The sequence below is a fragment of the Neopelma chrysocephalum genome, unplaced genomic scaffold, assembly GCF_003984885.1.
Source record: "Neopelma chrysocephalum unplaced genomic scaffold, ASM398488v2 Primary Assembly neopelma1_70, whole genome shotgun sequence".
Lineage (NCBI taxonomy): Eukaryota > Metazoa > Chordata > Aves > Passeriformes > Pipridae > Neopelma > Neopelma chrysocephalum.
The window spans coordinates 8392367-8405064 of record NW_020897730.1 but is presented as its reverse complement, the minus strand read 5'-3'; the positions used below and the strand labels follow the sequence as shown (position 1 = coordinate 8405064).

Here is a 12698-nt window from a genome sequence, read left to right as displayed (position 1 = left end):
CACTATTCCTATTACATGAAATAAAGCTTGAAGAATTACAAGGAAAGAGGTAGAAGAAAGGCTTTTGTTTTGCATTGCCATTCCATCAGCATTTGAAAGAGGGATGGCATTGCCAAGGTGACTTGTGAGGAGAAAGAGTAATCTCAGTACATCCTCTTCTTTCTTTGGTGCCAGTCTAGGTTTTGCCACTGACCTCAGAGTACAGAACAAGACTTACCAGATGCCCTGAATCTGTCCTATTCTCAGCTTCAGTGTCAGAGAAACAGGCTCACATACACAGAGGGGAGAGAATGCACTGATTTCCTCAGTGTGATCAGATGGCTCAGTCCAATGTCAATAAGAAACAAAGAAAAGTTCTTGATGTTAATGGAAGTTCTTTGAAAAATGAGGTTGCACTTACTCCCACTAGATCTGAATTTGACTCTAATCAGTTCAGTGCACAACAGAAAAAAAGGCAAAAATATAAACCACATATACTTATGAAGGTGGATACTGTACTTTTATCACCATTGGGAAGGCTGAGAACATATTTAATGGCAGAATTTGCTGTGGAATCCCCAGCCTTGGAGATTTTCAAAACTCATCAAGATAAACCCTGTGCAACTTGATCCAACCTCAAAGGTGGCCCTGCTTTGAGCAGGACATTGGACCAGGCAAACCCCCGGGGGTCTTTCTCTACCTTATCTTTCTATCATTCATAGAATCATAGAATCAGCTGGGTTGAAAGGGACCTCCGAGATCATCAAGTCCAACCCTTGATCCACTACCGCTGCGGTTACTAGACCATGGCACTGATGCCACATCCAGTCTCTTTTTAAAAATCTCCAGGGACAGAGAATCCACTACTTCCCTGGGCAGCCCATTCCAACGTCTGATCACCCTCTCTGTAAAGAAATTCCTTCTAATATCCAACCTAAACCTCCCCTGGCACAATTTAAGACCATGCCCTCTTGTCTTGCTGATAGTTGCCTGGGAAAAGAGACCAACCCCCACTGGCTACAACCTCCTGTCAGGTAGTTGTAGAGAGTGATGAGGTCTCCCCGAGCCTCCTCCAGGCTGAACAACCCCAGCTCCCTCAGCCTCTCCTCACAGGACTTGTGCTTGAGTCCCTTTACCAGCCTAGTTGCCCTCCTCTGGACCTGCTCCAGGACCTCAATATCCTTCTTAAACTGTGTGGCCCAGAACTGGACACAGCACTCGAGGTGTGGCCTCACCAGCGCTGAGTACAGGGGAAGAATCACATCCTTGGACCTGCTGGCCACGCTGTTCCTGATACAGGTCAGGATGCCATTGGCCTTCTTTGCCACCTGGGTACACTACTGGCTCATGTTCAGCTTCCTGTCAATCCAAACTCCCAGGTCCCTCTCTGTCTGGCTGCTCTCCAGCCACTCTGTCCCCAGCCTGTAGCGCTGCATGGGGTTGTTGTGGCCAAAGTGCAGGACCCGGCACTTGGCCTTGTTGAACCTCATCCCGTTGGAATCAGCCCAACTCTCCAACCTATCCAGGTCCCTCTGCAGAGCCCTCCTGCCTTCCTGCTGATCGACACTCCCCCCCAGCTTAGTGTCATCTGCAAATTTGCTGATGACGGACTCAATCCCCTCATCTCAATCATCAATAAAGATATTAAACAGAACTGGGCCCAACACTGATCCCTGGGGGACACCACTAGTGACCGGCCACCAACTGGATGCAGCACTGTTCACCACCACTCTCTGGGCCCTCCAGCCAGTTCCTAACCCAGCACAGAGTGCCCCTGTCCAAGCCAAGGGCTACCAGCTTTTTCAGGAGTGTGCTGTGGGAGACGGTGTCAAAGGCCTTGCTGAAGTCCAGGTAGACCACATCCACAGCCTTCCCCTCATCCACCAGGCGGGTCACCTGATCATAAAAGATCAGCTTGGTCAGACAGGACCTGCCCTTCCTAAACCCGTGCTGGCTGGGTCTGATCCCTTGTCCATCCCGTAGGTGCTGTGTGATTGCACTGAGGATGATCTGCTCCATAACCTTGCCAGGCACTGAGGTCAGGCTGTTGGGCCTGTAGTTTCCCAGGTCCTTTTTGTGGAAAGGCTTTTCCTTTCCTGAATTAGGACACAGCACTGATTCTACATCAGACCTGGATTTAGTAAGGCAAAATGAGGGTGGTTTTTTTATTGTGTTAAACAGAGAATAGAAATTCACTATATGCTTAAACACATATGGAACTCACTTCCAGAACAGGGCATGCCTTGCTCCTCACTCGAGGCTGGCAAGTGTGAAATACCACAGTGCTGAATTGATTACATAGTACCTCCAGAGGCTGCTGTTCTGTGTCAAGACTCTAGCATAAGTCATTAAGGAAAATACTAATTAGCTGGCTATGAACTAATTTCCTGCAGTGAGTATAACAAGTTTATAATAAGAATTCATATACTGCCACTTAGAAAACTTTTTATGCTGCAAAACAATCTAAAGGTTGCTCAAAGTACACACTGGCTACATTTAACTTCTTTCATATTTGGGAAGACGCAAATGCCTGTCTACGTATATAAGCACTTTTTTCAGAAAGGGGGAGGAAAAAAGAATAGGACTCATCAAAGAAAAATTTAACCTCTACAACAGTTGGTGTTTTCCCCCTCAGAATGTATTTTTGCAACAGACAAAGCATGTTTTCAAGTCTTGCTCATGCGTAGGAGGCACTAATTTCTAATCTTTCAGTGATGCTGATAAGTGTTAAGTGACTAATATTTTACCATGTATGTGGTCGGGGAATGGAGGACTTTTCATTTACAAGACAAAATAACAATGTTTTTCATGACAAGTAGTGGGCTATCTGTAATATTTTATTGTGCAGACCCATGACTGTGTTGTAGCAACATTAGCATTTTACTGTTTGGGGAAAAAGCAAGTGTAACATATTGAAGTAAGCATTTTTAATGAGAAAAAAATATTCTTTCATCTATAATTAGGCTTTGGAAGCTAATTATTTGACCATTTGTTTAGCTGCTAATTCCTTAAATAACAGTTAAATAAAGTAATGGTTAAACTCTATACCCATGGTCTTTACCATACATTTCTACTTTTATTCAGAATATTTTTTCCCTTTAAGCTTCATGAAAGACTGACCTCGCATTATTTAGTAGCTTGCTAGTGGCATGGTAGACACACTGACCACCGAATTTTTGTGTCAGCCAAGACTACTTTCCCTAATAAAGAAATTGTTGCAAACTTTCAGGTCAATACTATAAAAATTAATAGCTAAACTTCTGAAAAAGATAAAGTTTATGCATTGTGCATCTATGAATTTGTAGCTCCATTACATGTAGTATCTCAATCACTGATCTTACAAAGAAAATAATTGCAGCTGCCATTATTTGCTCTGTCTTTAAACAAACCTGTAATGTATCAGGGGGAGAAACTGATTTAATTCTTTTAAACTTTTCATTACAAAAAGCTTGGACCACCACCATGTGTTCACATATACATGACAGGAATGTAGTGGATTCAGCGAAGTCATTTTCTGTCCTCTGCTTAGACCATTTATTGGTGGACAAGCATAGATACTACAGTGGAATGAGGGTAAGCAAAATAATCATGCTGTGTCAAAAAGATTCCATTACAGAGACCTGTAGAACAAAGTGGGCACTCGGTGTATTGTTACTGCACCAAGTGCTCTGAAGTCCTGTTTGACTGAAGTCCTTGACCACTTCTGCAGCATGTCTTTGGATGGCACTCTAAGCAAAATGGCATTCTCTGCAAAAAATGTTAGATCATCCTTCCTGCATATATCTCCTACATTTTCAAGGAAAAAAAACCTTAACCATCTGTCATAGTTCATTTTAAGTAGGTAAATTTACTTCAATAGACGAGCACCCCTTAATTTTAACATACAAAAGGTGCTCTTAGGTAGAGCCACTTATAAAAGGAGTTTACTGAATGTTAGCTGTATTTCACTTAAACCATTTCCCAATTTACTATATTGTCATTACCACACTATCCTTATTTGCTGTTTCCTCTCTTTTCAACAAAATTGATGAAATTATCGTTACAAGAAGTGTTAAATACATTTAATTAAAATTCCAGTGATACAATTTAAAGTAGTGGAGTAAAAATGCTGTTGTCTCACAGCCAGCAACCTATCACGTAATTTTGAACCAAATTAAGACCTAGGAGCCATATTCTGCTTCCAGTGTTCTTGTCCAGGGAGTGGAGGCTGGTTTGAGGACAGCAGGGCATTATGAGGAAGAGATTCTGCTCCATTCAAGGCCTATCTGAGCTACGACTGAGCTCAACAATAAGAATGTGGCAGAAGACAGGGAGTCAACTGAGAGGGCAGAACAATCCTGGCCCCAATATACCATGTTCCAAATACACTATACTCCAAAAACATGAAGGCTTTCTAAGAGAACAAAGAGAGACTTGAAGAATAATGAAGAAACCGACACTGTGAGAAGAGCTAAAGAATGGAGAAGGTTTTTTTTCCTAATTGTCGTTGTTGTTCTATATGATACTTTCTCTTGGAGAACAAGTACTTTGCCCTTTTAAACTCATAGCACATGGCTTCTTTGGTTGAATAGAGTGTTATGTATGAACCACGAGGCTGTATTCATGTTTTAAACAAGTACAGGTTATGGGTTTTGCTTTGGAGAGGTAGCAGATATGATACAGTCATGACAGAATGAGGTTACTGCAGGAATGACTCATTGTTGAATAATCAAATGTTTACTCCACCAAAACTGCATGTAACCAGACTGCCACAGTTTTTCTGCTTTATTGCAAGATGTAGCTTTTAAATGTCAATGCATCAGGAAGGAAGGTAAACTCCTTGGGTGGCTCTTTTTATGCATGTGTTTAAAGGCAGAGAGTCTTATGGTTCTCAATGGAGAAAAAAAGCTATTGAGCACATCAATTGTGACACATATTAATGAGCAGAGGAAGGGAAGTCAGCTGAAGAAGAAAACAAAATCCTTTCCTGAAGTGGAATAGAGAAGTATTTCTGAAGGAGACCAGATGCAGAAAGAACAGTTAATGTGAGGTTCTGGTTTGATTGTTTCATACATCTCAACCTAGTATTCCTCCTGAAAATAATGTTACCGTTTGAGAAACCTTCAGCCAATCATTTCTCTAGATCCAATTCATTTTTTTCAAACTACTTTCTTCAGCCTTTTTTGTTTTGCTTTTAAAGAAGGTAATTTGAGGGTGCTTGTGCTTTGTCTTGCATGAAGAAACACATGCTCAAATGTATCTTGTCTAGCAAGAGGGGCCTAAATCAGGTGAGGGGAAGAACTGGCTGGAAGAGCATCTCGGTCTTCTGACTACAGTGGGCCCAAAGCTTATGATCTGTTATGAGTCTAAAGTTCAGGTCAAGACAAAATCCAGAGCAAAGAGACTTTGGTCTCTTTGAAGCCTTTCTCCAATACTCACTGTGTACATTGGGAGGGAGCCCAGTGCCTTACATGGCTGCTGGTTTAGCCTTCTTCCCTATTTAAAGGGCAGGAGAAGCAGGACTGAGATCTAAATCCTGGATCATACGCAAGTGCTCTCTAGTTTATTTGTGACGTCTGGCACTAACATGTGCAATCAAGGTGCTGTCATAAAAAAATAATAGATTATACATATTCTCACTCTGTGGATAATGTCCCATGGAATAGAGAAAAATTCACTCTGTAAAACATGAGAGTTCAGTAACATCTGAGCTTCTAAAAGTTCCTGAAATTTGAGTCTGCCGTGGTAGATACACATCTCCATTCTGCAGGTGTGCTCTAATACTGATGTCAAGTCAGGAACTTGCTCTTAAGAGCTAAAATCCATTGTGTTCAGACAAGAAGTAGTCCACCTGTTCATAAAATTAAAGTTATGTGAAGCCCTGTCAAAAGAGCAGTGACAGAAATGAGACACAGAAATGGTAGAATTTCAAAAGGTCTTGCTACTCAGACAAAACCAGCAGATTGCGGCTGTTCTAATTCATTCCTTGCACAGTTAATACTGTCTTGTTCTTCCGTCATTGTGAGTGTTTAAGTCACTTAATGCAGATCACTATTTAAAAAGAAAAAAACTCAAACAAACAATTATTTTACTTGTCTGAACTGTTCCAGGGCTAACCTCATCCAGGTTCCAATAGAATGAAAGTACCAGCTTTAAAAATACAACTGACTACATTTCTAAATCCTTGCCTTACAGACCCTAGGTTACAGTCAGAATCTTTATCAGATTCTCCCATCCTCCTTCTAATAGTATTGGATTATGTTGGACTATGTTGGATTGACTGTGCTGTTACATAATGTTGTCAAGTGAAAATCAGGTCAAGTACCTCATATGGGTTCCACACTATGTTCTCCTGCCAAGTTCTGTGTAACAATGTTTGTAGGTTTAAAGCCACGTCTATGTTACTGCAAGGTAAGCTAAATCAGAGAGAAAGTGTAATGCCCGAGCAGGACCTCACTAGCCTGTGCACAGTGGATGCAAATAGCACATCCTCAAGCTCAGATGCTGACATAGGATCATTGCCAAGCCAAACAGCAGCCATGGTGCAGGCACTGACCAGCTCCCAACCACCTCCTTTCAGCTGTGCTGTGTCTGAATGGCAGCTCATGCTGTACAGCATCCCAGATGTACAGCTGTGGCCCAGAAAGAAGAGGAAGTGCTTCTTATAAGAATGGAATATGCAAATCTAAAGCAATGTCAAACTCTGGCTAAAGCTATCAAAAGCATTGCTTCCAACCTGAGGAGTCTTCAGTTCAGTCCCCAAGGTGGCAGTCAGAAACCAATGGCCTTGGAGTCCCCTGAGGGTTTGCTGGGGGGTCACTAAAAGGAAGCCTTTTTGTGACTTTTTAACCAGCCCAAGGTGAGAGCCTGGGCAGTATTTAGTGATGAAGGGCAGCAGTTGAAATTCTACCCAGTAATTGAAATTCTAATCAATGCTAACTGAACAAGAATGAGTTAAACTTTTCATGGAAAATTTACTATTACAGGTAGGCAGTTGTAACTGCACATTTTAAATGCAGAGGCAGTGAGTAGAAAGCAATCAGTTGTGGCTTCAACACACATAAGATCCCCAACTGTGTTTATATAGATTGTCCTCTGCATCAGTCTACACATATGTGATGCTGTTGCACAACCTATGACCCTGAACAGTCCTATATTACCATATGCTCCTTGGTGAAGATTTAACCCTCTGCAGGAACAGTACAGCTCTGGGTCTGTGTTTCAGGGAAGGACACACTTGTTCATGATCCCTGGTCTGAATCAGAAAGGTTACATGGTTTATCTTACCAATTGCAACCAACCTCCACAGCACAACTAGTAGCAAATATTCAGCATTCATGAGCACACTGTGTGCAAACAACTTAAAAGAGTTAAACATATTAATTTAGCATATTTCATTAGCAATCAGGAGGAAATAGTCTCTTCACAAACATTTTACAACCCACTAGAGGGTAGGTTTCTTGACTGGGTTCTTCCTTGCAAATTCTCACTAAGGTTTAGGAGTCATCCCCATTATTACTTTCTTCATCTACATTAGCTAGGAGGATGTAAGCTTTGCATCCTCGTAGCACTTTCACCACAGTTTCATTTGGGAACTTTGCATCTTTGTAGCTAGAGGATTCAAACTCAGGATGTGTATTTGCAGCCCTGTCATCCCAGTAGTCAGTTCAGGCTCTCAGAGGAAAAGGTACATCTACATTAAGGCTCTAAATCAGCCTGAAACCTTACTGATTGTACCACCTCCAGTGAAAGCTGTCTTCATCTCGTGCGTCCTTTCAGTAGAGAAGCCCTGTGAGGATTAAGCCATGCTCAACATGGGTATAGGTGGCAGGAGTCACCCTTAGGAGAAAATTCTTTCATATCAGCTATCCAATTATCTTGGTAGTTTAAAATGTTCCTGAAGTTGGATGGCTTATTCCTCTTCCAGTGGAGGCTCAATGATACATAGTACTCAGCTGTGTCACCTCATAGAGTCAGGTCCTTCATGACAGCCAAGTTTTCTGTCTGGCCCATGAGGATTTCAGAATTGTTTCTGTGCTTACCTAGCTGAAGGACTGAAGTGAACAGGGCATGCCAGGGAGTCCAGTGGCACATTAGTAACTTTGAACCTTCACTTTCATTAAGACTGTGGCCACTTACTACTTAATGACACAAAACAGTGCATGTGACTATGAAGTAATAAATATATAGGGAAAAACGCAACTGAAAGCTTTCAATTGATCATTATTTATTCTCTCTGCAAAATTCTGCTTAAGCACAATTTGTATATAGATTCACTGCAACAAACTGGTCTGGATCTCCATGTTTTTAATCTAAACCCTATCAAGAGAGAGACTTGATAGGGAGAAATATTTACACTACTATTATCACCATTTCTATTCCCTAATTAAATTGCAGACAAAAAACCCCTCAACCTACCAAATTATTCTTTTTTATTCTATGAATTATTTTTAGAAATTCTGAAGGAGTTACCCTAAAAAGACCCTTTCTGAATTGCCTGGCTCAAAATTTGATAATTCATTTTTAGTTTGGTTAACTATGATTGAGCTATTCAGTGTTTTAAAAAGATAAAACCCCAAGAAATTCACAAAAGCATCCAAGAACTTTCTCTTAAGCCACAATATATAATTTCTTTTAATTACATCAAATGTTAGTTTAAACTAATTGAGTATGATAGGTATCTCAGCTGAGCACTTTACAAAGATGACACTATAGTTTATGAACTATACACACACACACACACAAAATCAATTTTTTAAAAGCCTATTAACACCACCACTTTGAACAGTGTTTCTTTGCCTTCCTCTTCTCCAGGAAAGCTTTGCTAGGCACCTTCCCGTTCTCAGCCTCTCTCTACTATTCCCCCATACCTTCTTCTTCCTGATTTTTGAATGATCCTCACAGTGGGGACCATTCCTGCACACTGGTACAGAGGTAGCTTCTCCAGCTGTGCTGGGAAGCCACCGACACCACCAAAGCTGTTCATGTGGTTTAAGTCAGGGCCTAACTATTGGGGTTTGGCATTCATGGGAGTCCCTTGAAGCCTGACAAACAGTGCCTTGAGTTTTTAGCTAGAGACTGTATTTTAGTCACCAACGATGCTTGTTATCATTTTTACATTTCACTAGGATTTTCCAAGATTGTACTAGCTAATGCTTTTTAGTTGTCGTAGAGTTTCCTTTCTGGCTTTCATATTGAGGCCATCTTGGTTGTTCAGAATACCATGAGGTGTTTTCCATAAGGAAAAATTTAACTCCATGGAAGATAATAAACTAGGCTTATTTACTTTCTGCAGGCAATGGTTTTAGACTTGGATACTACAACTAATCTCAAAAAATCTGTGTTTGGTTAGCTAAGTTGAACTATGATATCTTACATGAATACTTGCAGGTATCACTCTCTTCAATGGGAGTAGCAGATACTTCCTCAAAAACTTACATCTGACAATGGATTTTGCCATCCAACTTCAGGTGCTCAGATTGAGAAGGCCCTAATGTTTGCTGTAACCTTAGGTTTGGGTCCAATGCACCTGACAGTGTCCCTTTAAGCAGGAGCTTCCCCATAACTGTATTCTCTGATTCTGAGATGTTTTAGGATGCTTTTCATATACTACAGTTTCTGAAGGTCAGTGCATACACATTTTAAGACACAGTGATAAGACAGTGTATGGAACTACTTGGCAGTATTTAGCTGGTACAGTTTCTTGTAGAAACAACAGAATTCCAAAATACACCACACTGAATGCTTATGGGTTATTACAAGCAAAAATCCCAAGACACCAGGAATTAAAAAGCGGAATTCAACAAAGGAACACTGATATTGTCAGTTGATATGAACAAAGTCGTGCCAAGTCTTCCTTCTTTGTTTTTTCAAGTGGAGAAATAAACTGGGAAACAAAGCAGAAAGAAAGAAAGAAAGATTAAAAAAAAATAAGACAAAGCCCAACAGTTGTTACAGAGTTACTGTTGTGCTTTATCTTACAGAAGTGTGCGATGTCAGAGAATTGCAAACATCCTTAGCAGATCTTAGTTAAAAGAGCATAACACATCTTATACACAGTATTCCTTCCTAGGGGAAATGGGGATGCTCCTCCCATGTCAAAAGGAGTTTGGAGGGGAAACTGGAGTGGAAAGCAGGGGAGCCTGTGGCTCAAAAGATAGAAAGGGCAAGGACAGACAGTGACGGTAGCTGCCATCGTCAGCTCCAGCAACACCTGCAATGCCATAGGTTGTGTGCCTGCTTTTCCAGGGTCCCACTACCAGGATGGTAGAAAGCCTGGCTTGGGCCATTTCACCACACATGGTAGCTCGTTGCTGTGAGGAATGGCTCAGTTTATCTGCACCCATAGCCAGCCCTGCATAGAGTGTATGATCTTGTTCCCATTCAAATCAGGGACTGGAAAAGTCATGCAGGCCTTGTCTCTGACAGCACTTGGATGCTTGATGTCTATAGGATTTAAACATATACTTGAGAGATACTGTAAATAAATACAGCATTGAGTTCAATACACAGAGTCCTTCCTGAAGCTGCAACCGTTAGGCACTATTACAGAAGAATCAAATAGACTGGAAAAAGAACTTGAGGTCCAGATACGTTTAAATCTCACTGACCTTGCACTAAATCTCACTATGGTGAGCCATGACCTGGGTTTAATGATGAAACACACAAGTATGTGACTAAATACCCTCAACCCAACCTAACCCATGTCAAACCTGCTGTTTCTTAACTTACCAGGACAGGCATCCAACATTTAAAACCAGGAGGGAAACTATATTATTACTTATATATAATTTCAGCCTTAGCTTCTAATTATGAGCTATCTTGACTGTTTTTTACTTCCTTGTTAAGATACACACAATGCTCAGTGATGAGTATATACACAGCAGTTAGTTCAATGGCTGCACACCTGTTTTTCCAGGTTGCTGCACTAGACTGCAGAACAAAGGCCCGTCTTTCTCTTGAAGCCAGTTGCCTTCAGTACCCAGTTAATATAGTTAATTAATATCTAACCATTTCCCATTCTTGCTGTATCAGTGTTACAAAACCCTAGAATTATTCTGGGTCACTCTGGTGCCAGCATTCATAAGACTAATAAACTGTCACATGTATCTCATTGCATTTAGTCATGTTTACAGGTGATTCTGTAAGCCTTCTTTAGAGAAGCAACAGAGGAAAATGGAAACACACTGAATATAAGGCATGTAATTTGAGAGTTGGGAATTAACTCACATCCACAGTGCTGGTGGATCCCTTCTGGGTTACTAGCTGGATTGTCTAACTCAAGAAATCTTCCTCTTAGGAGTTAATGCCATATTCCAGTTATGTCACATAACAGCTGTTGCTAACACAGAGGTTACATAAATGAAATGTTCAATTACTGTCATTACAAGATCCCTGGGTCCCAACCAGCACGATAGCTATTATTCATTGATAGCTAACTTTCCTGTAACAAATATGTGGAATGAGATATCTTTTGATAAAATAAATCAGTAAGACTTTGGGCCATCTTTTAACAACATTTTAGGCATTCAAGATACAAAGGGATCTTCAGAAGCACTAACATCTCAAATTCCAGCTGATTTGGTGGGAACTAGGCACCTACACACTTTTAAAAAATTCATCAGATGCCTGTTTGCCTGTGGGGCTTCACCCTCCTTTTATAGGCATGAGGTAATTCAAATATTACTGTTCTCAGTAGAAAACACAGGACTGTGGCCCTCATTGTATTGAAAGGAAGATCTCTGAGACTGCATAAAAATTTATATAAAACATAAAAAGGAAGAGTTTTTAATCCTAGGGAAAGTTATGTAACATGCTAATGTAAAAAAACATTAAATGTCAACAAATGCTGCCTATATGTGTCCAGAGAGTTTGCAGTGATTCTCACTATAAAAGCATGATACTAGAAGGGAAATTTCACAAGTTAATCAGTTTAAATATTTTATATCCATTTTTTTGTTTTGATTTGGTTTTTAATATAGCACCACTTCTTAAGTCACAAGCTACTGAGATCATAAATGAAAGAGAAAATGAATTACTCACTTATAATTATAATGAGAATGACTGTGCATACTACACCAAGGATGATCATCATCTAGAAAAAGAAAGTTATAGGAAAGAAAAAGAGAAAGTCAGGTTTTCACATGAAAGACATTAACCCCTCAATTTTTTTGCTTTTACTTAGTGACTTATTCCTCGTACTTTTAATTCTTGAAAAGACTCACTGTAACAGACTGTTAAGGCCCCGAAGTTAGTATCAGTTTGAAGAACAGCTGACCACCAGCAGTGGACATAAGCCTCTTTTCAAAGGTAGTCAGTTCTTGCCTGTCAGCTAAAGATGCAGTGACCAACCTTATCCATTTCCAGCAGTAAAGAAAAAGTACGTTTCCAAAGTAAAACAACTCCAAAGGTGATTTAAGTGACTGGATTCACACATGGCATGTACCACTTTATACCAGAGTAACTTGATCACTCTTCCCCAGGTTCCCCATGGCAGTGCAGAGGCAGCTGGAGATGTCTAATGCCTCCCAGCTATTGGTGCTGCTCTGTGTACTTGTGCTGTTGGGAGAGGAAGCCCATGCTAACCAGCATGGTTTCCAGCATGTTCTCCTGGAAATCGCTCATTGCAAAGCAGAAGTCTGCTCCCACAGGAATAGGTACATCAGAGGCAGCTGTGCACAGACCACACCAGCACTGAGCTGTGTGGTGTAGAGGTCCCCACACGAGACTTGCTGAATGCT

General features: G+C 40.8%; 2 protein-coding genes across 6 annotated transcripts in view; one reads left to right on the top strand and one right to left on the bottom strand.

Moving 5' to 3' along the window:
* The first annotated feature begins 3423 nt into the window (after positions 1-3423).
* Positions 3424-12698, top strand: part of CUNH17orf50 (chromosome unknown C17orf50 homolog) — a 57348-nt gene continuing 48073 nt past the window's right edge. For all 5 annotated transcript variants that reach the window (XR_003534745.1, XR_003534744.1, XR_003534748.1 and 2 more), the window contains exon 1: positions 3424-3552. The gene's annotated coding sequence lies outside the window, so the exon portion shown is untranslated. The remainder of the gene's footprint in view (positions 3553-12698) is intronic.
* Positions 8162-12698, bottom strand: part of VAMP2 (vesicle associated membrane protein 2) — a 44826-nt gene continuing 40289 nt past the window's right edge. The window contains exons 4-5 of the mRNA XM_027686290.1: positions 12001-12052; positions 8162-9844 (exon numbers count right to left, since the gene is read on the bottom strand). Of these exons, the coding sequence (XP_027542091.1) occupies positions 9828-9844; positions 12001-12052 (69 nt within the window). The 3' untranslated portion in view covers positions 8162-9827. The remainder of the gene's footprint in view (positions 9845-12000; positions 12053-12698) is intronic.